The sequence below is a fragment of the Nannospalax galili genome, unplaced genomic scaffold, assembly GCF_000622305.1.
Source record: "Nannospalax galili isolate Female #2095 unplaced genomic scaffold, S.galili_v1.0 scaffold957, whole genome shotgun sequence".
NCBI classification, from domain to species: Eukaryota; Metazoa; Chordata; class Mammalia; order Rodentia; family Spalacidae; genus Nannospalax; species Nannospalax galili.
Genome location: NW_008340047.1, coordinates 520,068 through 545,012, shown reverse-complemented (window position 1 = coordinate 545,012; position 24,945 = coordinate 520,068). Strand labels below are relative to the sequence as shown.

Genomic DNA, 24,945 nt, shown 5'->3' with positions numbered 1-24,945 from the left:
TCAAGGCCAGCCTGGTCTACATAGTAAGTTCCAGGACAGCTGGGGCTACAGGGAGACCCTGTCTCAAAAAGACCAAAAATTTTTAAAAGAGTCTTTCTACAAGGAACAATATATTCTAAAATGAAATGGAGATTTTTTTAAAAGGTTAAGAATTCATTCAATTTAATGTGTTACAGGGCTTATACTGAGTTCAATATTGTATGACTGTATTAACTCAACTGTGAACCTAGAAACTTACAGCCACTTGTGAAAGAGATGTACTCTTGCTCTGGAGTATGTTACTGAATATGTTAAAACTGTAGTGAAATGCTTCTTCTAATTGTGTAGTTATTAAAAATTAAAAAAAAATAATGATAAAAAAAGTTGCTGGAATAAAGACACCAGTAAATGAAAGACAGCCCAGGTTCCTGAACTGAAGACAATAAAGTCTCAGTAACACCCCAAATGGTCTAGAGAATCAATGCAATTCTCATCAAAACCCTGAACACATAAAAAAATCCATCCTAAAATCCATCTGCAGCTGGAGCAACACCAAACAGACAAATCTTGAACAAGAGAAATGAAGGTAAAGTCTGCTTCTTGACTTCAGGATTTACCACAGCAACCAAAGCAGTGTGGAACTGCCATAAAGGAGACAAAAACAATGGAAGAAGTCCAGAACCAACCCTCACATGTATACTCAAATGACAAGTGTGATAAGACCATGCAATGGCAAAGGCAGCCTTTTAGACAACTGGAGCTGGGAAACTGATCTTCACATGCAAAAGAATGAAGCTGGGCCCTTACTGCATACCATAAGGTGATATACAAAAAATGCCTCAAAATAGATCATAGCCTTAGACATAAGAAATTATTATAAAACTCCTAGAAGAAAATCAAGGAGAAAACTTCATGACCTGGAGTTTGGTGATGATTTCTTGGATATGGCTCCCAAAACACAGATAGTTAAAGAAAAAATAGGTAAGTGATCTTTATGAAAATTAATTTCAAATTTTTTTAATTTTTAAAAATTTATTTTTATGTATACGAGTGTTCTGCATGTATGTGTGTACTCATGTCATGCAATGCCTGTGGAGGCCAGAAGAGGGCATTGGATTTCCTGGAACTGGAGTTATAGATGGTTGTTAGCTGCCATGTGGGTGCTACAAACAGAACCCAAGTCCTCTGCAAGAGCAGTCAGTGCTCTTAACTCCTGAGCATCTCTCTAGTCCGTATAAAAATTAATTTTTAAATAACAAAGGATACTACCACCAATGAAAGGCAATCCATGGAGTGGCAGAGAAATGTGCAAATCAATTACCTGATAATGGATTAATATCCAGGATCTATAAAGAACTTCTATAGCTCAACAACAAAAATCAAACTACCTTAACTGAAAAATGAACAAGGAACTTGGGTAAATAGTTCTCCAAATATAATTCAATTCAACTGGCAAAAAATGTACATGAAAAACAGTTCAACGTTACTGAAAGCACTAAGGGAAATGCAAACAAATCCACAAGAGATACTACTCCTTACCCACTAGGAACGCTATTATCAAAATAAAAATAAGGGTTAGTGAGGAAACAGAAATCACAACTGTGTGCACTGCTGGTGGGCATGTGAAACGGTGTGGCCACTGTGGAAAACAGAGAGGTGGCTCCTCAGATAATTTAACAACTGAGAGCAGGGCATGGCAGCACACACCTCCAATTCCAGCCCCTCAGGAGACAGAGGCATGAGGATTGCCATGAGTTCCAGGTCCTCCCATCTACATAGTGAATTCCACACTAGCCAGGGCTACACAGCAAGACCCTGTCTGAATAATAATAATAATAATAATAATAGTAATAATAATATAATAAATTGAGAGTTGGGTATAGGGGCTCATACCTGCAATACCAGCACATAGGAGGGACTAGCCTGAGCTAATATTGAGATTTTTGTCTCAAAAGAAAGAGGAAATACCATATGATTCAATAATAACAGTTCTGAGTACACAGCCAAACAAACTGAAAGCAGGGACTTCTTGTACATGGGTGTTGATAGCAGCATAAATCATGGTACCCAAAAGGTGGAACCTACACTCGATTAAGTTAATGGACAAGCAAAATAGCCTGGACTACACAGTGAGTTTCAGGGCACCCTGGCTAACCAAACTAACAACCAACAACACAAAACAAAACAATTAAAAAAAAAAACACTGTGAGGCCTGAAGAGAGAGGCCACTGGAGCAGTGGCACCCTACAAGGTACCGTACTTTACAGTTTATACCTACTTTCCTGTGGACCCTCACAACTGATCCATCCATTAACCACAAAGCCATGTTCATTAGACCAGCTTAGAGACTGGGAGATGGGGTTCAGAGAAGAGAAAACACTCACTACAGCCTCACAGCCAGGACAGACCAGGACAGACTCTGCAGCTTCTCACCCAGGATAGGCCAGAACAGATTCTACAGCCTCTCACCCAGGATAGGCTAGGACAGGTTAGAGCCTCACAGGCAGGGTAGGCTAAAACAGACTCTACCTCAAGGATTCTATATCCAAACCTGTCCTGGTGATGAGGACACCACCAGTCACTCCTTGTAAGGGTTCTGTTATTATGTTCATTTTATAGATGAGGAAACTGAGGTCAGGAGTGGTAGCTAACTGGCCCAAGGTCACAGGTCTAATGAATGCCACAGAAGTCAGGCTTGCTCCCAGCTCCAGGCCCATGTGGCTAGATATATCTTCATTGGATCAGACCCTACAGAAAGAGCAGCCCAACAGATACAGAGCTTCAGGTATCAGTCCTTAAGAAAGTTCCAGTAAAAGCTGGTAGCCAGTTGGGTGTGGTGGTGCACACCTTTAATCTTAGCACTCAGGAGGCAGAAGTAAGTGGGCCTAGATAGCAAGTACCAGGCCAGCCAGGGCTACATAAGGAGATCCCGTTAATTTTTGTTGTTTTGTAACAAAACAAAACAAAACAAAACAAAACAAAACAAAACAACACCTGGCAGCCAGAAAGTTTGCAAATAAAACCTGAGGAAAGATCCATTTTGAATTCCCAAGTCATCTGGAGCCATAGGGTGGGTTGGGGATCCTCCAAGGGAGGATGGAGAGCTGGGCTTGGGACATTAGAAAGGCTGGACACTCCACCTTTGACTTTCCCTCTTTTTAAGAAACACTGTTTTAATATTTTATGCTTTATTATTTATTTTATGTGTATGAGTGTATTGCCTGCATGTATGTAAGTACAACTGTGTCAAGAATGCCCACAGAGGTCAGAAGAAGGTGACGGATCCCCTGGAACTGGAGTTCTGGATGGTTGTTAGCTGTCATGTGGGTGCTGGGAATTGAACCCGGGTCCTCTGCAAGAGCAGTCAGTGCTCTTAGCCACTGAGCTATCTCTCCAGCCCTGACTTTCCTTCTTATCCAAGTAGATTTCATCAATTAAAGAGAAAAATGTTTGAGATGCTAAGATGGCTCGGTGGCTAACGGTACTTGCTGCCAAGACTGACAATCTGAGTTTGATCCCTGGGACTCACATGGTAAAGAGAGGACTGGGACTAACCCTACAAGTTGTCCTCTGACCTCCACACGTACACCGTGACACAAGCACACCCCCATACAAATGGATGTAATAATTTTTTAAAAGGGAAAATGTTTTTTAAAACTTATTTAAAGTTGGGGGCTGGAGAGATGGATCAGCAGTTAAGAGCACTGGCTGTTCTTACAGAGGACCTGGGTTCAGGGATGGCTTGTCTGCCTGTATCCCCCATGTCCAACTCAGCACTTAATTCTAGGGGCTCATAGACAGGTGAAGAGGGCATGCAGGCAGGTAAGAGGCCTATACCAAGAGTCGGGCAGATAAGACCAGAGATGACAAAGCAACAAAGCTGTGAGATAAAGGGATGGGCAGGCACAGGGCATCAGGGACTCCCCAGGGAGGTCTGAGCTACTAAGCAAGGGCAAGGGGTAGAACGGCAGCGCTCTAGAAGAGTCAGGGGAAATGCTGCAGGATGGGTACTCAGGTTATAACCGATCGCCCTGAATTGGAGTCAAGCCACAGCACCCAATGACTGTCCTCCAAGCAGACAGCCCTGTCCCCACATCTAGAATGTCTTTGCTGACTCATGAGACAGAAAAAGCATGGTGTCATCTCAAGGGAAGGATGGCAACAGGGGACCCTACACCCAGAGCTCAGGGATGCAGACATCAAGTCAAAGCACAGGAGCCCACATGGGGACAACACGGCAGATGGGGTTGGGGAGGTTATACAAGTAGGCAAGGTTCCAACAGCCAGGAAGACAGACACTGACCAAAGGTGTTGGGAGCTGAGCCCCAGGAAAGGGCCAGGGCCACATGGAGGAAAAAGGAGAGTGAGGCAGCCCTGCACTCAGACGAGGACCAGTGGTTGATCCCACAGGCTGCACAGTTCCTGGGTCCAAGGCCCCCTAATGGTCCTCCTGGTTTGTCAGCCAACAAATCAACAAAGAAAACAATGCTCCCAACCTGAAACCTGCTCTCCCTGTCTTCTGGAGGTGAGATTCCCTCCACACTCCACTGCCCCCAACACATACACACACACACACACACACACACACACACACACACACTCACACACACACAGCCTCTCCTCTCAGTCCCTAGAGGCCCCTGGGAGGTAATAGACTGAGTTTTGGTCTCTTAGGCTGCCCAAGCCAGGGAACCATGGAGGTGAACTGAGCATGAGTCTTGGGGTGGAAGCATTACTGGGCTCCTGCCTCACTCATAGTTACATCACTTCCTGAGAGTGTAGAGTATAGCCCGGGGAACTGAGCAGATGGGGCAGGAAGACTGGATGGGCCTCTGGTTCTTGCTACCTCACCCTCCAGCACCTTCCCAAACCAGGAGAGTGGCTCCATCTGACTTCCGGTGGGGTCCAGGCACCCTGACCATGTCCTCCAACCTGCTCCATGGTGGGCAGTAGCCTCTGCCCATCCCTGCCTTCCCAGGTACCTGGTTCTGCAGCTGGGTGGATGTGGCTTGCTGGTCACTGTTGTGGAGGGCCAGCCTCTCCCGCAGGACCACCAGCTCCTCCTGAAGCTGTTCTTTTTCCTCCTGAAGCTGGGACATGGCCTCCACCATTCTATGCACCACGGGGGCTGGGCCTGGTGACCCCGACAGGCTCGAGTACCTCCCGATACCAAAGAGCCGCCCACCTACAAGCAAAGTAGCGGCTGATCAGCAGGGCAGTGGAAGTCCGCCTGGAGGAGGAAGGGGGCCATCATAGCAGGGCACACCATTGGGGTGGGAAAGGGATGCAGGCAGTGGAGCTATGGTAAGACCTGGAGCTGCAGCAACAAAGGTCAGTAGGGGACCTCTAGGTCTGCCTCAGGGGAAGTCACTTCAGCAGTGGCTTCTGGGGGATGAAAGTGCCAGAGGCAAGACTTAGGAAAGCAACTTTCACTGAATCCCCTCAAAGCACATGTGCTCCATGTCTGAAAGGCTAATGCCTATCAGTGCAATTTCCATTGAGAAAGAAAGGTGGTTCACCCAGAAATGGCTGCTTTCAGCTAACTCAAACCCTCTTATAAGCACTGTAGAGAGGAACAGGGCTTCTCAGCTGTCCTATCAGCTGAGCAATCACCTGTGTCTGGAGGGTGGGGGGGGGCAAGTGCCACACATCCTGGCATAGACAGACCAGCCCAGGGGACAAGAGTGGCCAGGCTAGCTTCAAGGTTGACACCTGCATGTGAGAAAACACACAGGGACAAATACTGAGTCAGGTGGGGCCTCAGCCTGAGTCCTCTTCTCTCAGGCCTTCCACTGTTCTGTCATCAGGAGCAAGAGAGACAGATGAACACAGGACAAGACAGAGTCAAGGCTCACAACCTGCTAGTGGGGCTGGGGTGCTTGTTACAGCTTGCTTCCAGAACACTAAAAAGGAGCATGGACTGAGCAATGGGGAGCTAGCAGTAGTTCAGGGGAGAGAGGGATCAGGGAAGAGGGAGAATAGAGGGATTTGTCTTCTCCCCTCAGCAGCCCAAGTGGGGCCCTGCCAAGTGTCCAGGAGGGAAGAGTGCAGAGGATATGTGCTGGTCAGTAAGTCATCCACCTCAACATGGCCTGAGCTTCTGACTTTCCCTCTGCCTGACCACCACTGTGCTCCTGCTCTGCGGAGCCCCAGGGCAGCACAGCGAAGAGGAGGCAGAAGTCACAGCTGCAGCTAGCTAGCTGGGGGTGGCTCTGCTCTCCATGGGTGGGGCTGGCTTCCCCTTCTTCCAGAGAGCTGGGGCTGGGTGATCCATGCTTGGTTAGTACCCCTGGCTGTGTGGCTTTGCATGTGACATAGCATGAAAGTCACACAGAGCTGGCCCAGCTTCTATGATCTGTTCTAGAGGGAGTGAGGGCAGATAGATGCTTCCAGGACAGCACACAGGGCTGCCACGGGTGGCATGTGACCAATGTGGCTACAATGATGCGGGACAGAATGTGCTGGGCTCAGCTGAGAGCTGGGCCTGCCTCTTGAGTCACATGGGAGGGATCCTGCAGGCTCTTTATGTGAAGCAGGCAATGTGCCTGACCCAAAAGCAGCCTTGGGAAAGGAGCTGGGAATCCCATGGGTAACACAGGTGGGAGTGACCATCATAGGCCTCAAGCAGTCCTTTTATCCATGCCAGGGCTCCTGTCCTCAGGAGGGTCTAAGCCCCAACCTCAGCATGGTACCGTGTGAGTGCCAGGCACTGAGAGGGACTTGGGGAGCCATGGACAGTGGGGAAAAAAATCTTAAAAGAAGCTAAGGGAGGTCTGAGAAAAGAGGAAAGGAGGAGAGGTAAGGACCAGGGGTGCTGCTTGAGAACAGGCCATGTACTGAAGGGCTGCCACCTGACAGGTCAGTTTCCAGAGGCACTGCCCAGCACAGGGCCCAGGGCTCAGGGGCTGTGCAGGTCCTCACTGCTCAAAGAACCTAGCCTTCCTCCTCTGGGCCTACCCCACCTAACTGACTGAATGGTGTCCTTTTCTAAAACCCAGCTGCCTACCCCTCAGCCAGATCTCAGACCTGCCCAGCATCCACGGCTCATATAGGTGAGCTGGCACTGGTGCAGCCGCAGAGGAGGGAGCGGCTCTCTCCAGCAACCCAGTTGGCAAGTTCAGACACACAGCTCGCCCTCTGGGAGGGGAAAAGGGAGACACTGAGAAGAGCAGTGCCTTTCCTCTAGGCTCCTCCTGGCCTTGCCCTCAGCTTCCCAGGATGCTCTTTTCCAGTGATCACTAAACTGGAGATAACTGCTGAGAACCCAGAGAACTGCAAAGGGACCTTCTAGAATCTTCTAGAACCAGCCAGTCAGCAGTGGGCCTTGCCAGAGAATAATGGAGCCACTGGTAGCCAAAGGCTCCTTTTCCTCAGCCTAGAGTCAGGAGAATCAAAGCCCTGTCCTATATACCTACTGACCAGGACACAGCCAGGCCTCTGTGGAGGTGGCAGTGGCATCTAGTTGGTAGTGGCATCCGGGAGGCTGCTCCTGGGCCCTGCTTTAGACAGGTGCTGGGAAAGGACAAAAAGAAAGGAAATCTAACCCCATCCCAGCTGGCCAAGGCCTCATCATTGGGTGGGGCTCTGGTGGCCTTGGGAGGAGGGGGGCAGGACAAGAGAAGGGACATACATAAGGATGTCCCTGGATCTAGAAGAGGCTGGCTAGGGTCTTAAGATTACATCAGATGGCCATTCTGGCTGGACCCCCTCTAGCTACAGGACAGAGTGCTGGACATTCAAGAGCCTCCCTCCTGCACTGGCTGAACCAGGGTGTGTCGGGTGATTGAGCTGACCTCCTTTACCTGTTTTCTCTACATTCATGGTACCACCAGCTTCCGGGGCCTCCCGGTCCCGCCTGGGGGCTGGTGCCTGCCTCTTCGGGAGCTTGTCTTCTTTTGTCCCCTGACTCTTGCTCTGGCACCCCTTGTCCTGCAGGGCCTGCTGCCAAGACACAACCAGAATCCTTACGTGAAGGGGACTGTACGGAGAAGGGACCCCTGAGCCCAGGATGATGGTGCTGCTGTGGTCCCAGGACCCAGCAGTCTAAGCCCCACCATGTAGGTGGGGGAAAGGAGCCTTGGGGTCTGGGAAAGCCATGCTCACATCCCACAGCAAGATGATGGTGATTCATTCTCAGGTCTCCACACCAGCAAAGAAGGTTTTAGATACCTCTGGTCCCCAGATGAAACTTAGGCCATCCCTGCAGATACCATGGAGCAGGAATCACCAGCGTGCTCACTTCAGTCACCTGCTCACTTCAAGCCCTATTACTACAGGCAACTATCCAGTCCTGCCTGACACACAGCAATCTTGGGGCAACATCCCCATGCTGGCACCTGCTGCTACCCTCTCAAATACCTCACCCAACTGTAGATGGTACCCCCAGGACTAGAAGGCTATACCTGAGTCTATCCCAAAATGGAAATGGCCTCCTTCACTCTCCCTGTCCCATAAGGCCGTCCAAGGGCCATGGGATCCCACCTCCTAGTAAAGGGACTGAGGCAAAGGAAGCTGGGCTGGAGTAGACCAGTAGAGGAGCAGAAATGGGTATTTGATCCAGAAACATCCTCTGTAGCTCACAGAGAAAGATGCCCAGGTAAGGGGCAGAAGAGCATGAGACAGCAAAATCCCATTTGAGGGTAATATGTACAAAACAGGTGAAAAGCAACCTGGAGACCATGGACAGGGCTCTCTGCCCCTGAAGCAAGGGATGGTGTAGGTTAAGAGTAGAAACAAGTGTCATTTAAACTTCAAGAGAGCAGAAAGTAAGTTCACAACAGAAAAGGAAAGAGATAAGCAGACTGGGCCTTCCATGCCATTCTAGACCTTTCTGGGATTGAATTTTTCACCTTCTAGGCACCTGCAATTTTGGTTTTTCATGTCCACAGAGGTAAATGGGAAGAAGCTTTTGTGTCTTTGTGTTCTCTTCACTCATGTTACATTTTTTGAAAATATTTTATTTATTATTTTTATTTTATGTGTATGAGTGTATTACTGCCTGTATATATGTAAGTGCACTCATGTCATGCAATGCCTATGGAGGTCAGAAGACGAGTCCCCTAGAACTGGAATTACATATGGCTATTAATTGCCGTGTGGATGCTGGGAATCAAACCCAAGTTCTCTGCAAGAGCAGCCAGTGCTCTTAACCACTGAGCCACCTCTCCAGTTCCAAGTGTTATATTTTAAAATTACTCAGTATGGGGTGGGCAAAGCAGCCTGTCACCTGCAAGCTGTGTGGCTGCCAGCAAGCTTTGTACCCTCCCCGAAGCTGTTCCCCCCTTTTTTAATCTAGAAGTGAGCGACCCCTCTAACCTCAGCCTCCTGGCACTGGTGGGCAGAGTAGTCACAGTAGCATGCAAAGTGCTCTTAAAGTGCCTGCCACACGGCACCCAATAAGTGCCACATAGATAGCTGTGATCATCATATAATTTCTGTAATCTTCACTCTTCCTTTGAGCATCAAAAGGCCAATCAAAAGAACTGAAAGGAGAAAGCAGCCCCAGCCAGTGTCAGGTTAGCCATGCCCTCAGCCTCTCCCTCCCTTATCTCTTGTATTTAGAAAAATTTACAACTTAATTTTGTTCTCATCCGTCAACCAACTGCCAGACAGACTTTAGCAGACTACTGGGGTTGGAGAGGTGGTGGTGGTGGTGGGTGGCAGGGATGGCAGCAGCTGGAAGTTTCCAGTGGCCAAAAGGAGCAAAGGTTACACTATTTCTGGGCTACTGGCTGGAGCACAGGAAGGGGAGCCACTGAGTAGGGGCTGGGAATTTCTGCAGTACCCTTTGAGGGTACATCGTAGGCTTTAGAAGGCCGGAGGGACTGAGCTATGACCTACGAGTTGCTTCACCATGCTTAGGACACACTTGGTCCACATCCACCACCTGCTGCACCCATAAACATGGCAGAGGTCTGCAGGGGCCAGAAGGACATGAACTTGGAAGCCCATTGCTGGCAGCAGCTTCTGAGGTGGAGCCTTAGCAGATCTGCTGAGCCCAGAACTCTGCAGCAGCCATGGCCCAGCACCCCATAATCAAAGCTCAAGAGCAGAGCCACCACCCAGCTGAGCTCTGGCTCCTGACCGCAGCCTTCCAATTTAACCTCCCTCTGGTTTCCTTAACTGTTCTCTCACCAGACCTACTTTCCTCCCAGACCTTACAAAAGAAAAGGACCAAGTTTTAGTTTTTAGAAGAACCTCATGGGAGGACCCAAGAAACATTGTGAAACAGTCTTTCCCTGAGGCAGCATCACCCCTGGGCCCCACCCAGAGCAGTGGCTTAGGACAGGTCTGCAGGAGGAAAGATGGCTCAAAAGTGTGTGCTTCCCCCAGTAGCCATCCAACTGCCCACCATTTATACATGCTGCATCCACTCTGCACAGTAGCTACCAGCAAGGGTAGACTGTGTGCAGAAGGCCATCAGAAACTTAGAAGAAATCTAGGCATGGTGGCTCATGCCTATAATCAGAGGACATGGGAAAATAAGGGAGGAGTGCCATGAGTTTGAGGCCAGCCTGGGATATAGAGGAAGCCTCTGTCTCAAAAATAAATAAATAAATAAATAAATAAATAAATAAAATAGAAAAAAAAAAGAATGGAAGGGAATGGTCAATCCCCTCTCTCAGGGGAGTGTAGCAATACCCCCAGAGAACGCTGGCACTTCATCCTCTGCCTGGTTTGCAGTCACACATTTGAGATCATCGGTGACTCTCTGAGGTCTCCACTAGGCTGTCACCTCTATTTCTTTTCTCTACATCCCTGCACCTGGATGTCTTGGCACAAAGCAGCCACTCCATAAATATCTGTTCAGCAAATGCACATGCTACAATACTAATGTAGCCACAGCAGAGGCAGGTGGATCTCTGTGAGTTGGAGGCCAGCCTGGTATTCATAGAGAGTTCTAGACCAGCAGAGAGCTACATAGAGAGATCCTGTCTCTAAACATAAAACAAAATAAACAACCACAAACCCTAATGGTTTACCAGATAAAGGCATTTGCTGCCAAACCTGATAGCCTGAGTTCCATCCCTAGAACCCACATGGTAGAAGGAGAGAACCAACTCACACAAGTTATCCTCTGATCTCCATATACTCGCTGTGTTGTGTCCACACCTGCGCGTACACACACACACACACACACACACACACACACACACACACACCACTAAATAAATAAATAAATAATAAATAAATGTAAAATGCAGGACTAGAGAGATGGACAAGTAGTTAAGAGCACTTGCTCCTCCTGCAGAAGACCCAAGTTCCCAGCACCTACACAGTGGCTCACAATCCTGTTACACCAGTTCCAGCGGTTCTGATGCCCTCTTCTGGCTTCCACGGGCACTGCATGCACATGGTGCACACACAAAACATGTAGACAAAACATTCACACACAACCAGGTGTGGTGGTGCACACCATGAATCCTAGTACTTGGGAGGCAGAGGCAGGAAGATCTTTGTTAGATTGAGGCCAGGCTGGTCTACATAACAAGTTCCAGGCCAGCTGGGGCTACAGGGAGATTCTGTTTCAAAAGATTAAAAAAAAAAAAAAATAAAGACAAAAAAAAAAAAATCATTAAGCCAGGCATGGTGGCACACGCCTTGAGTCCCAGCACTTGGGAGGCAGAGGCAGGTGGATCACTGTGAGTTCAAGGCCAGCCTGGTCTACATAATGAGTTCCAGGACAGCTGGGGCTACAGGGAGACCCTGCTTCAAAAAGAAAAAAAAAAAAAAATAAAGACAAAAAAAAAAAAATCAAAAAAAAAAAAAAAAAAAAAAAAATCATACACAAAATAAATCTTAAATGTAAAATACTAATGTCACAGATGCATGAATGTGAAAGGAATTCAACTGCAGTCAGAAATAATACACAGGAGCCAGGGCAGAGGGTGATTAGCATTATTATTATTATATGACAGTGATAGGGTTGAACCCAAGGCCTCATGTGCACTAGGCAAGTGCTCTAATGCTCAACTATATATACACACAGCCCAAAGATAACTTATGGTAAAATCTCAAGGAGAATATTATGCAGTGGTCAAGAGAATGAGGTAATTCTCCATAAATTAATATGTATGAAGAGATCACCAAGACTGTTGTGAGGAAAACAGCAAGTCATAGAGTAATATGTAAAAATAAATATTAAAAATCATATAACTAGCGGTTGTACAAGAAAGATAAGTGGATAAAGATCAAACCTTTCATAGTGGACTTTTCAAAGATAGAAGACCATGGGGGGCACTTTGTTTCTAAGTACTGTGTGGTAAATTTTTTGACTTCTTTAGATCATTTGTAATAATAAAGCTAGCTGTGTTCAGTTCAGATCTCAGTCTTCTGTGTGACCAGCTACAAGTTCTTTAACTTTTCTGAGCCTCCATGACCTAATCTGCAATTCACACAAAACAGTATCTTTGTGTCACAAGAACTATGAGACCCAGCATGATATACTATGCCTGTTTTCTGAAAGTGTTCAATAAGTCCATAAAACCACTATTATTTAGTAGTATTTCTATAATCAGATGCACACACAAATATGGTAAGTATGCCTTTTGAACATCAGTGGCAACTGCAGAGGAAAGAAGCCAAGTTTTGGTGAAGCAATCTCCCTTTGGATTCTCACTTCAAACAAGGGAACACAGGCATTGTCCATGTGGAAATAAACAGCTCCCCCAAACCAATCTGCTTTCCCAACATTTCCTCTGGCTCTGCACATCTTAGCAAAGGCCTCTCACTTGCCACTTCAGAGAGGGTGTGGCTGAAAAGCTCCTGTCACCTCCTGAGAGACCGTCCCTGAGATAATGCAACCTATTATGTTCACACAAGCTCACAGCTATAGGCTACAAGGGGCTGGTCAACAGATCCCAGCTCTTCCCCTGCCAGAAACAGGCTGCTGGAACTCAGAAGGCCACAGCCAACCAACTCACTCACTCCCATGCCTACTGATGGCCAGTGCTTACCTGAACAGTCAGGTAGAGCCTGTGGGGACTCCTAGGGCCTGCCCAGTCCACGCTGAGGGCTCGGCACTGCGCTAGGGCTGGGCGAACTGCAGTTCGGGCACTGGAGTCCTCTTCACCACCACCTAGGGTGTCTCTTCCATGTCCTATCCCAGAACAGACAGAAAGGTGAGACTCTGCAACAACTGGCCAAAGAACACTGGCCAAGGCAAGCTAAGCTCAGCTTTAGCCCCCTGCAGCAGGCCCAGGCACAATAGCAGGACCTCATAACCCTCATGTGCTGCCCCTACACAGGAGCACAGCCCATACAGGGTGAAGCTGCCCTCCTCTCTTACCAAAAGCCACCCTGAGATTCTTTCCTGGAGGGTACCCAAGACCCTGCTGAGAGGTCTTCTCTCCCCTCACCCCGTGGTGGCCTGGGCAGTGCATACTTGTCATTAGCACCCTCTGCAGAAAGCAGAGGAGGAAGCCAAGCCTCTAGGTGAGGTGCATCCAGGGCCATGGTTTTATTACCCAGACAGCCTCTAGGTGGCAATTTCTCCCTTGCCTTTTTTAAGACTAAACTCACACTAGGTGGCCTGGTCCCTCTGTCTCCAAAAGTATACTCAAGTGTACTCCGGGCCAGCTAAAGTGCATTCCCTGAGGCCTCAGACTGACATAGGACACCTTATGCACCCACCCCAGGCCTGGACAGTGTTGGCTTTATGGGGGCAAACTGCACAGCCATGACCCTGGGATGAACTAATGTCCTTAGGACATTCACCAGGCCAGGTGTGCACCAGGACTCAGTGCTCTTCTCCATCATCAGCCAGCTATCCAACCCCATGTTGAAGATCAAATGGGACAAGGCACAGAATGCACCCACACTGTGCCAAACACACAAAGGGCTCACAGATACTGCCATTAGGACAGCAACTGCCATCACAACCACCTAGGCAGGTGGGGGGCAATCCCCTTGTGTGATAGATGGAAAACCAGAGACCCCCGAAGGGTTAATAACATGCCCAGTATCAAACCCCGTGTACCAACCAACCCTGGCTGCCTAGTCCTCTCAGGATAGCAGTAAGAGGTCTAGTAATGGCCTCTCAGAGGGGCCTGGGACAGCTTCACTGGCTGAGGCTTTCCTGAGTGGCAGGCACTGTTTCTATACTTCATACCTGGTTTCACTGAACCTTTGTCTTAAGTTTTAAAGTGGTCAGAGGCCTCTAATGTCACTGTACTCATTTGATAGACCGAGACACATGTACACATATACACAAGACTAGAAGCAGATAAAATGCTCAGTGATCTTTCTTTTTTATATTTTTTTCTTGTATGTTTTGTTTGTTTTCTTTCTTTTGTTTTTTGTCTTTTTTCTAACCAGGGAAGCCATCCTCATCTCTATCACACTCACAACCCTGCAGATAACCTTGTAGTGACTACCCTGACACACAAAGCACACCCCCTCCCCTGCTGTGCCCCTTGTCTTTCCCAGATGCTCCGGAAGGGCCATCAGTACCAGGTCTTGGCAACCACAGAAACTAGGAGATCTTTAAGGCACTGCTCTGGCTGCCACTGACAGCTTGGGCAGATGTGGCAGACTGAGGGCAGGAGGGAGCGGGTGTTTGCTATGGGCCTCGGTGTCCTGTACACTGAAGGGCTTGAACCTCATGGCCTCATGGCTCAGAGGGTCAGGCTGGTAATCTGAACAGCTCTTCTGGTAGGTCAGGAGCAACAAACAGCAAACCCCTGAAGGCAGCTCTCCTGGAGAGCCCTGTCTTCCCACACAACCAGGGCACCCTGCCCACCTGCCCACAGGGAGCTGGGGAAAGGGTCAGGGCAGCTCCTCACCCCCACATCCAGCCCCAAATGGGAACAGAGGAGCCACTGGCTGCCTCCTTGAAGTTTGCAGAACCTGGGACATGACCCAGAAAGGTTAGCTGGTGCTGACAGCTGCCCAGGGGACAGCAGTGGCCCAGGCTCTGAGACCCCCTCACCATGGAACTGCTGGCAACCCTTAAAAACAGCCATGGGCTGTCTGACACCTAAAACTGTGCACCTAGCACCCAACCACTGCTGGGCCAACACTACTAACCCCCATCCGAGGTGGACAGGTCGGGATCAGGTGTCAGTGCTGCGCAGGACACCCGGCAGGACAGCCACTTCACCTACCTTGTTTACTGGCCTCTAGCTGAGATCAGAGAGAGCCCCAAGTGAGATGGTAGAGCCCCGACCTGGCTCGGCCAGTGGGAACCTGGCTGACACCCCGGCGCTCTGAACTGTTAAAGATTAGCCAGCTCCGTGCCTTCTCCCGGCAGGGCGCAGGGAAGGAGCACTCGGTGAGGCTGACGCTGCGCTGAGCTCCACGCCCGGCCGGCTCTGGGCTGCCAGCTACCCTGTAATTACCTGACAGCTCTGACTGAGTTTAGGAACTGCGAACAACCTCAGTCTCATCTCTGGGATCTAGAGGAAGGAAGGGAAATAAAGAGGCATTTTAAAAATGCGGACTCACCAGTTCTCAACCTCCCCGAGCCGGTGTGTGGGAAAGGGCGGGCAGCAGGGCTGGCTGGGGCGGGGGCGGGGCGAGCCATCCCAGGCTCAGGCTCCCGAGCCCGGCCCACTATCCACAGGCCCCGCAGTGAGGGCGTGGCTCCCAAGTTCCACGTCCTGCGAGAGGGGACCATGGCCCGGGGCTCAGCAACCTCCTCTGGGTGCCTGGCAGCCTGCAGAGAGAACAAGGGCAGAGGAGCTTTAAGAGGGCTGGCCCACAAGCTGGGCTCTCTGGAAGGGTCTGTGAACATGGGTCACCTGCTGCCCTAACTGTAGCAAGCCTCAAGGGACCCTGGACTCACAGGAGGAAACAGCATCTATCCCCATATTGGGGGTGCTTTGGTACTGACTATTGGGTCATCAAGTAGGAAGGGAGCAAGTCAGAGCATCTGCCACTCCTTGAGGAGACCAGCAAGCAGACATGCCCAGTGGCAGCCCAGCCCCAAGTAGCAGAGGTTCCAGGACTCCAGCATTCAGGGGTAAGTCTAATCCTTTTCCTCCATGACATCTCATTTTCTAATTGCACTCAGCCGCTTGCTTAACTCAGCCTTCAGGCAGTGTCCTAAGCCTGTGGCCAGGCAGCTAAAGCTCTGAGTATTAGCATCTCACTGAGGAGGGGCTCTGAAGGGCCTGGCCTATGGCCAGGGCCAAGCTGGGCTTACATTCTGCAAATTCTCTCAGAGCCAGTTCATTCACACATTCAAGTAATCTTCATTCAGGGTCTAGGGTGTGGCAGGCAGCCTGCCAGGTGTTCTTTCAGGCTTCATTTAATAATCATTTATTGAGTGCCTACTATGTGCAAGGGACCTAGCAGAAGTCATGAGATCATGAGAAATAGGAGCCTCAGAGTTCCAGCCAGAAGAGAACTAAACATTTCAATAAACCTTCATAGTATCAACAGGCTAAAGGGTGGTCCGAGGGATGTGCCAGGTACCCAGTGCTGTGGGAAGAGGAGGTGGACTAGGAGCACTGGTTTGGGATAGAGTGAACAAATGGGCAGAACAGAGTTCAAGCATTTACTACACAAGTTTTTGAGTTTGGAGGTTTCTGTTGTGATTTGCTTTGGTTATTTGAAACAGGGTCTCCCTATGTACCCCAAGTTGGCCTTAAATCACCATTTTCCTCATTGCACAAGACTTTATTGATGCCAGGTATGGTGGCACATGCCTTTAATCCCAGGCAGAGGCACGTGGATCTTTGTGAGTTCAAGGCCAGCCTGGTCTACATAGTTCCAGGCCAGATGGGGTTACAGGGAAACCCTGTCTCAAAAAGACCAAAAAAACCCCAAGTCTTTATTGAACATACCGTGTGCAAATCAGCCTTGAGGGAATTTACAGCGACCAAACTACAGTCCCAGATTCAGGCTGTGATTCCAGTTACACAAGGAAAGTCAGCTTGGAGAAGCAACATGGAATTTGGTTTGGAGACTGAGTTGGGGACACACAAAGGAATTCCTTTGGAACTACCTGGACTGTGGACCACTTTTACTTTCCCATCCCTCAGTGCACTGACCATTTCCTTCCAGGTAGCAAAGACATCTGTCTGAACAGGGCCCATATTCCCCAAACCACTCTGACACTTTTTAACATCTTCACACACACACACACACACACATACACACACACACACACACACACACGAGGCTCAAGTCAAAGCCTGAGAGGTCAAGGTTGGTGACCAAGACTCAGAGCCAAAGGCCACCACTGCCAAAAGTGAGGAGGAAATCAGCAAAGGTTGTGCAAGAGGAGAGGCAGTGTTGAGGACAGGGCTGGGGGTGAAGCTGGAAAAGGAAGGTCAGAGAGGTGGCAGGAGCTGTTCAGGGAACACGCAAAGTCCTCAGAAGCAGCTGGAGAGCAAGTGGGAAGGACAGAATGATCAAGTGGCCATGACAAAATAGAAGAAAGCCCTATAGGCCTTTAAAAAATTATTTTTATTTTATGTGTGTGTTTTGCATGTATGTATGTAAGTGTACCTGTGTCGTGCAAAGCCCACAAAGGCCAGAAGAGGGTGTAGGATCCCCTGGAACTGGAGTTATGAACGGTAGTCAGCCCAAATGTGGTTGCTGGGAATCAAACTCAGGTCTTCTGAAAGAGCAGACAGTGCTCTTAACTGCTGAGCCATCTCTCCAGCCATCCTAGGGGCCTTTTTAAGAGATGTCAAGAGAGGGTTGGATGTGCTGAGGCAGGAGGATTACAAGTTCCAGACCAGCCTGGGCTAAAAAGCAAGTTCAAAATCTGTCTGAGCTACATAGTGAGACCCTGGAGAGACACAGACAGTAAACTTCCCACCAGGCTTAGGAAGGCTCAAGGAACTGGACAGGGCCTAGAAAGCAGCTGCTTCCTTCTCTTTGGGGAAGTCTGGCCTGGGTGGGAAGATGAACTGAGAGGATGTGCTTCATAGGACAGGGGACAGGAGGCCTGTCGGGTAGACAGGGAAGCATCCAGGGAAAGAAAATGCATCAGTTCAGGAACTGGGGACTGAAGACCTGGGATCTGTACTTGAGAGAATGGGGCTATGGGGTCTCTTCCTTCCTTGACTGAGAACATGGTGGAGGATGTTCTCGTTGCAGTCTCACTGAGAAAGGGACAGGAATGTGGGCCACAGGGTTGGACAGAGTTAATCCAGATACATGCCTCCATACCACTGATGCCCTGAGATGAACAGGTGTGGGATGGAAGAAGCAAGGGGATCACAAATGCCCTCCTCAGGCACAGAGCTGGACATAAAGCTGATCCTGTAGGCCAACAGGATGGAAAAGGACAGTCCTGTTCAGGCCCAGCTTCTAGCAAAGTGAGATGGTGTGGGACAGCGGCCCACTCCATGGATGAAAGAGAATACTCTAGGAGAGATCAGCTCAGTCAAGACAGGCAGGGGAGGGAGGAGACCATTATTTCCCTTCTCTCAGGAAGGGAAGTTGGAGAGGCAGCCCAGAAGAAAGAGGAAGGGTGTGTGCTAGATCCCCCAAAGGAAAAAGCAGCTCAATTTAGCAGTTGGAAACCCGGGTGTGAAGGTCAGGAGTACCAAGGAATCTCAAACAAGCCCAGGGTTCTAAGAAGCATGCTTTCATGCACAGGAGTTTAACCTGGTGCCTCTACCAACGTGGGATTCATGGGGTAGGGCTATGGGAATGGTTGGGGGCTTGGCTCTGCCCCATAGGAGAAGTACGACTTTGGGAGAATTACCTGACCTCTGCTTCATCATCTCCATCTATTAAGAACTGCACCTGAGAGGGCTGGCATAAAGATCAGACAATGCTGGCACATACAAAAAGCTAAAGATGTTCTCTTTCCCCGCTTTGTCCCATTGGAGGGGCTGGCTGAGGGAGGGGCATGTGCCTCCCTGGGTTTAGGCCAGGATGGTAGAACTGCCCTCCTCCTGCCCTAGACCAGACAGTTGCGAAGATTGGGGAACAGACTTCACATTTGCCTAGACACTGCTGCTGGGGACAGCTTGGTCCTCCTGGGAGAGCATTTTGTGGCTGAAGTGGACTGGGAGTTTCCTGGCACAGAGACACATGTCCTAGCTGTTCCAGGGCATCCAGATTTCAAAGTCTTCACTCCCTGGTGCCCATACAGACAGCAGAACTCAACACCCCACCCCCTGGTTCTTCAATCTAGCCACTGCAAAATACACAGCCCCATTCTGGGGCTGCATTCCTAGCAAATGACTCTCTTGGGCCAAGGAGACAGCCCTTTTATCAAGGGCATGGAGAATAAGTCCTACCAGGCAAGGAAGGGCACTCACACAGCCTGGGGCAGGGAGGCACTAGGAATGGTGAAAAGCTGCTGTGGTCACAACACCGAAGCTTGAGATACCATACATTGAGGGGGGGGGGCAACAAATGTACTTAAGAATTTAAAGCCAGCTTCCTCTTTAAATCTCCCAGGACCAGGCCCTTCACTGGGTCGGCCAGAGTTCTACTGGAATTCTCAGTCGGGGGCTGAAGAGACAGCTTCAGCGCTCCCCCTCCATGCTGGGATTCCTCAGCAGCAGCTGTCAATGACCCTATACCTCCCCGCTCAAAGGGTATCCCAGAGGCCCTTCATCCTAACCTGGGGGCTGATGCACTCCACCCCAGGCCTGGCGGAGAAAGCCAACAGCCCACAGGACGCAGTGGAACGGCCCCACACAGCGGTCTTGCTGCGGGTGACCCATGCAGGGGAAGGGGGCGCGCCGACTGCCACTAGCTCCCGGGTCGGGTCTGCCCTCGCCTTTGAGATCTGAGGCTCGGGGGATCCAGGGGCCGTGCGGCCCCCGCGCCCAGCTCCCCGCAAGGTCCTCAGATCGGGCTGCAAGACGCCGGAGGACCCTGAGCACAGCCGGGTCTCCCGGGGACAGATCGCCGCGCCCGCCATGGGTTGGGGCAGGGGCGTCCAGCCAGTAGGGCCGGCGCGGACGCGGAGCCCACTGGGCGCACCGGGAGGAGCGCGGTTGCCCAGCCCGTCCCCAGCCTGCCCGGGCCCCGACTCACCCGCCTGGCCGAGGCAGGATGCCGGCGTCGCCGCAGCGCCCTGGGCTCGGCCCGCTCCCGCCCGCGGGGAGGCAGCTCCACGCCGCCGCCTCCTCCTTGGTCAGCCCGGCGCCCGCCCCTCCCGCACTTTCCACAGGAAATGATTAACTCCGGCCGCGGCGCGTTCCCATGGCAACGGCTCGGGAGGTGGGGGCACGCGCACTCTCGCGCACGCGCCTGCCCCCAGACGCGTGCTTCCCCCACACCCCCCCAGCACACACTGATGCACACGTGTGTGCTCACGCGCTGGTGCACACTCCCTGGCACATCTGCTCGTGCCTATGGAACAGGCTCATACCCTCTAATGCACGCCGCGTGCCTGCACACACCCCTCACACCCAGTGCCGGAACGCTGGGCCTCCTGTCCCACCCAGGTGGTACATTCGGAAACAAACGGTTTACACTAAGCCTCAAACCCAGGTGCAGAACTTTCGCGCACTCCACCTAGGAGCCACACATTCTCCACACGCAGGCTCATACCTTAATAACATGTTTTCTCAATCTAGCACACATGCGCTTGCACACGCAATCAGACGCGTACACACTTTCACCTGCTCTAGTACACAGGCACGCACACTGTTGTGCAGCGTACACATATATTCGCACCCTCACACTCAGCTAGCCAGGCTGTCTCTCCAGCTGCACCCCTGCGCCCTAGCCAATGAGCATCATTCAGAGCAGCCTGCTTGGGGTTTGTTAAGGTAACACATTCCTTCAAGCTCGGGTGAAAACAGTTCAGAGTGCCACAGCTCTCAGCGTCTGTAAAACCTCCTCCTGGGGCGCCTGGGAGCCTCAGAGGAGGCCTGGGGAAGAGCAGGCCCAGCCAGCCAAGAGAGACAGCTGACCCGGAGGAGCCACTCTGTTCTTTGTCTCCCAAACAGAGGCAGCATTTAGTTCTGCCACAGTATGCCCCCTCCAGGGTGCGGAAGGAGAAAGAAGCGGTTCAGGAGCTTGTCCAACTTGAGCTGATGGTCCCGATAACCACAGAAGGGTCGGCAGTCTGCCTCTTGCCGTTTGGCAGAGGATGGTCTAGGAGGGATTGGAGGGAATCCTGCAGCCTCAGGCGGACCACTCTCCTGCTGCTGCCCAGGAATGGGGCCGGGAGTCAAGAATCTGGACCAAAACAGAGCCAAGACCCTAGGCCTCACAGAATGCTGGGTGCCAGAACAGGACAGTCACAGCCCCACAGCTGGAAGCATGCAATATCTCCTTCATTGGAACCTCTGTTCATTGAGGGGTGGGATGGGGAGTGTCTGTCTTTAAACCTAGCACTGGGGAGGCAGAGGCAGGTGGATCTTCATGAGTTCAAGGCTAGCCTGATCTACATAGTGAGTTCCAGGCCAGCCAGGGCTACATAGTCTTCCAGCAGCCAAAGAAAGTAGACGTGCGTGAATATGTTTTAAAAAAAAAAAAAAAAAAAAAAAAAAAAAAAAAAAAAGGCCTTGTTTTGTGGATTGAAACGGTGACATTAACTGTAGCTCCCTTCTAGCAAAGCCAAAGTGAGATCTGTAAGTTAATAAAAACATTTATTATTCCCTTTTTCTTGAATTACAAAAGTAATGGATGTTCATTGTAACCATAATCCCGCCCACTGGAGATAAATGCTCCCAACACTTTATTTAGTAACAGCCTTTTTTTTTTTTTGCCTGTGCACATAATAGATACCATTTATTCGTAGTGAATGCAGTGCCAGGCATCACACTAAGCTCTGTAGCCACAAAATCCTGTTTAAAGAGCCTGTGAGGTGGGTATATCCTATCCCCATTTGTTCAGGAGAGGAAAAGTTCATTGGCAAACCTAGAGTGTGTCAGAGCTGAGGCTCTGAGTCCAATGTGGAGAGAGAGAGAGAGAGAGAGAACCACTACATGAGCATTAATGTAAGAGTTTGTTAAGACTAACACACTTGCAAAGGAAAAGAGAAAATCCAGGCATTAGGAGGACACATCTTGGAAATTCCAGCAAAGCTCTGGCTTGAAATGTAAAAACGAATTAAGTGATTGTAAGAATTTAAGAATGCAGCCCTGGGGGCTGGAGAGATGGCTTAGTGGTTAAGAGCACAGACTGCTCTTGCAGAGGACCTGGGTTCAATTCCCAGCACCCACTTGGTGGCTACGAACAGTCCTTGACTCCAGTTCCAGGGGAATCCAACTCTCTCTTCTGACCTCCGAGGCATTGCACAATGGGTGCACTCACATACATGCAAGCAATACACTCATACACATAAAATAAAAATAATAAATATGTATTTAAAAAAAAATGTGGGCCTGGAGAGATGGCTCACTGGTTAAGACCACTGGCTGCTTTTTCAGGGGACCAGGTTTGATTCCCAGTACCTACATGTAGGCTAACAACTGTCTGTAACTCCAGTTCCAGGGGATCTGATGCCCTCTTCCGACCTCCACAGGCATTGCATGACACAGGTGCACTTACATACATGCAGGCAATACACTCATACACATAAAATAAAATAAAAATTTAAAAAAATTTTTAAATTCAAGAATGCGCAGTATACTGGCTCTGGTTGCACAGGCCTGTCATTCCGGCCACTGGGGATGCTGAAGTAAAAAGATTATAATTTTTAAAAAAATACTTTATTATTTTTATTTTATGTGTATGCGTGTATTCCCTGCATGTAGGTAAGTACACCTGTGTGCAATGCCCATGGAAGATAGAGGAGGCTGTCAGATCCCCTGGAACTGGAGTTACGGACAATTGTTGGCTGCCATGTGGGTGTTGGGATTCAAACCTGGGTCTTCTGCAAGAACAGCTAGTGTTCTTAACTGTTGAGCCATCTCTCCAGCCTCCAGATTATAATTTACAGAGTGAATTCAAGGGCAACTTTGTGAGCTCCTGTCTCAAAATAAAAAAAATTTTAAAGGAATGGGATGTAGCTCAGTGATAGTGTTTGCCCTGCATGTACAAGGCTTTAAGTTCAATCTTGAAGGGAGGGAAGGAGAGAGGGAAGAAGGGAGGGAAGGAGAGAGGGAGGGAGGGAGGGAAATAACACACTATTACCAGGAACTGCAAACTGCTCCAAGGTTATTTCCATCTCAGAACTGTTATTGGTAGTTTAAATGGAGGCTGCCAACTCTCCCCACAGAAAGGTGAAGGATTTTCCAGAAACCTGGCCATGCTAACCATCCAGGCCATCAAAGCCCTTGGCCTTGCCACTTCCTGCCTGCTGTGGTAGAGACATACTTGTCTAGGACCAGACAAAAGGCAGTGACCAGAACACTACAAACCCATCCCTACATCCCCAGAGCAGGGGTCAGAGGTAGGTAACATCTTAGTGCTCAAAGGGCCCAAAAGCCCTAACCACTTAGTCACCAAGGGCCCAAGAGCTTCTTTACCTAGAGGTAAGCAAAGAGGGGAAATGAGAAAGCCCCACTGAAAGCTCTTTTCCATTCTCCTAGCAAAGTTCAACACAGATAAGAGGATGAGATTTTCCAGTATTGGTAATTTCACAGGCTAGTCACCTCCAGGCCAGCTCTCCCCTGCCCTACCACCTCATTCCTTTCCCCTCCCACCTACCTCTATTAACCTTTGTCTCACCCATTCCAGGTGACCTGCAGTTCTGCAAGTCCTACAAGCTCAGGGATTACTTTCCCTTTCCCTTGCAGGCACAATGCTGGCAGGCTCCCCACCCTGATGGTGTGCCCCCCTCACCCCCATACACACAGGTCATGTAGAATTCTGAGAGCAGGCTACATGAAACACATCCAAATAGACTTTCACTAAAGCAAATTAACTCGAATTCCTTCCTGAAGTTGATGAGGAAGATCTTGAAGCAGTCATTTTCAATGTGGTGAGGAAGAAGCTCCAGAAGCTGGGGACAGTTTAATGTGAGTTTAGTCTGAGCAAGAGGCCAAGCTCTTCATAACAAGAGTGGGGGCGCTTGGACCCTCTTGGCTGGACTATCAATTCCTCCAGCCCTTGTCTGCTGTAGACTCTGCTCCCACCAGAACAAACAGCACCTTTGGCCTGTATCTTCTCCATCCCCTTCCTGCACCCTCTGTGTCCCCACTTGCTAAGACCCAAGTTAACAAGATGAAACAATTCTATTTTCAGAGGACTCTGCAGGGAGGCAAGGCAATCTTCACTGGCGCCAAACCTCCTAGCTTTTGAAATAGCCAGACCTGTCAGCCTTTCCGCATTGAGCCCCCACTCTCAGGTGAGGGGACCCAAAAACAACCTACCTCTGACCAGCAGAGGAATCTGGTACTCAAAGAGGCGTTCTCACCCTTATCAATTCCTGTAGTCTAAAAATGAAAGGAATGCAAACACTGGAGAGAAGAGAAAGCTAAACACCAGGTTGTAAAAAGATTTAGCGAGAGTGACTGCGGGGAAGCGGGTGGATAAGCTCCGCCCCCAGACCGCCCCTCTGATTCAGCTTCCCAGCCACTCCAGAGTCTGGCTCCTCCCCCAAGCTCTCCAGCTTCACTTCCGGTTTCCAGGTCTGTCCTTGGTCTTGGCCGTTTGAACGCCACCGGTCCTTCCCATTTTCCCATTCTTGCTCCTTCCTCTCTCCTTATTTTCCGTGTTTGGATTTTTTTTTTTTTTTTTATGGTGCCGGGGATTGAACTCAGAGTCCTGGCAATTGCTAAGCAAGTGTCTTACCACTGAGCTAGGCCCAAGCAGGATTTTGAGTTTTTGTTTTGAGGGAGATGGCTCAGTGGGTAAAGGCTCTTGCCACCAAGCCTGAGTTTGATCCCTGAGAACCACGTGGTAAGAGTGACCTGACCCACAAATTGTCCTCTCCCTCCATACCTGTCACATGGCTCACGTGCTCATATTCAAAAAATAAATAAGGGGCTGGAGAGATGGCTCCTTGGTTAAGAACACTGGCTGTTCTTGCAGAAGCGGGGAGTTGGATTCACAGCACCCACATGACAGGTAACAACTGCCAGTAACTCCAGTTCCAGGGGATCCAATGCCCTCTCTGTCCTCCAAGGGCACTGCACAACACAGGTGTAC

General features: G+C 49.8%; 1 protein-coding gene across 5 annotated transcripts in view; it reads right to left on the bottom strand.

Moving 5' to 3' along the window:
- Positions 1-20,082, bottom strand: part of Kifc3 (kinesin family member C3) — a 44,006-nt gene extending 23,924 nt beyond the window's left edge. Inside the window, exons 1-5 of one of the 5 annotated variants that reach the window (XM_008834873.2) lie at positions 19,933-20,082; positions 15,424-15,634; positions 12,936-13,078; positions 7,782-7,920; positions 4,962-5,164 (exon numbers count right to left, since the gene is read on the bottom strand). In XM_008834873.2, coding sequence (XP_008833095.1) covers positions 4,962-5,164; positions 7,782-7,920; positions 12,936-13,078; positions 15,424-15,595 — 657 coding nt within the window. In that variant the 5' untranslated portion in view covers positions 15,596-15,634; positions 19,933-20,082. Of the gene's footprint in view, positions 1-4,961; positions 5,165-7,781; positions 7,921-12,935; positions 13,079-15,083; positions 15,375-15,423; positions 15,635-19,932 lie in introns of all 5 variants that reach the window. The other 4 variants (XM_029564397.1, XM_029564396.1, XM_008834876.2 and 1 more) reach the window with 4 other exon arrangements.
- Between the last annotated feature and the right edge of the window lie 4,863 nt (positions 20,083-24,945).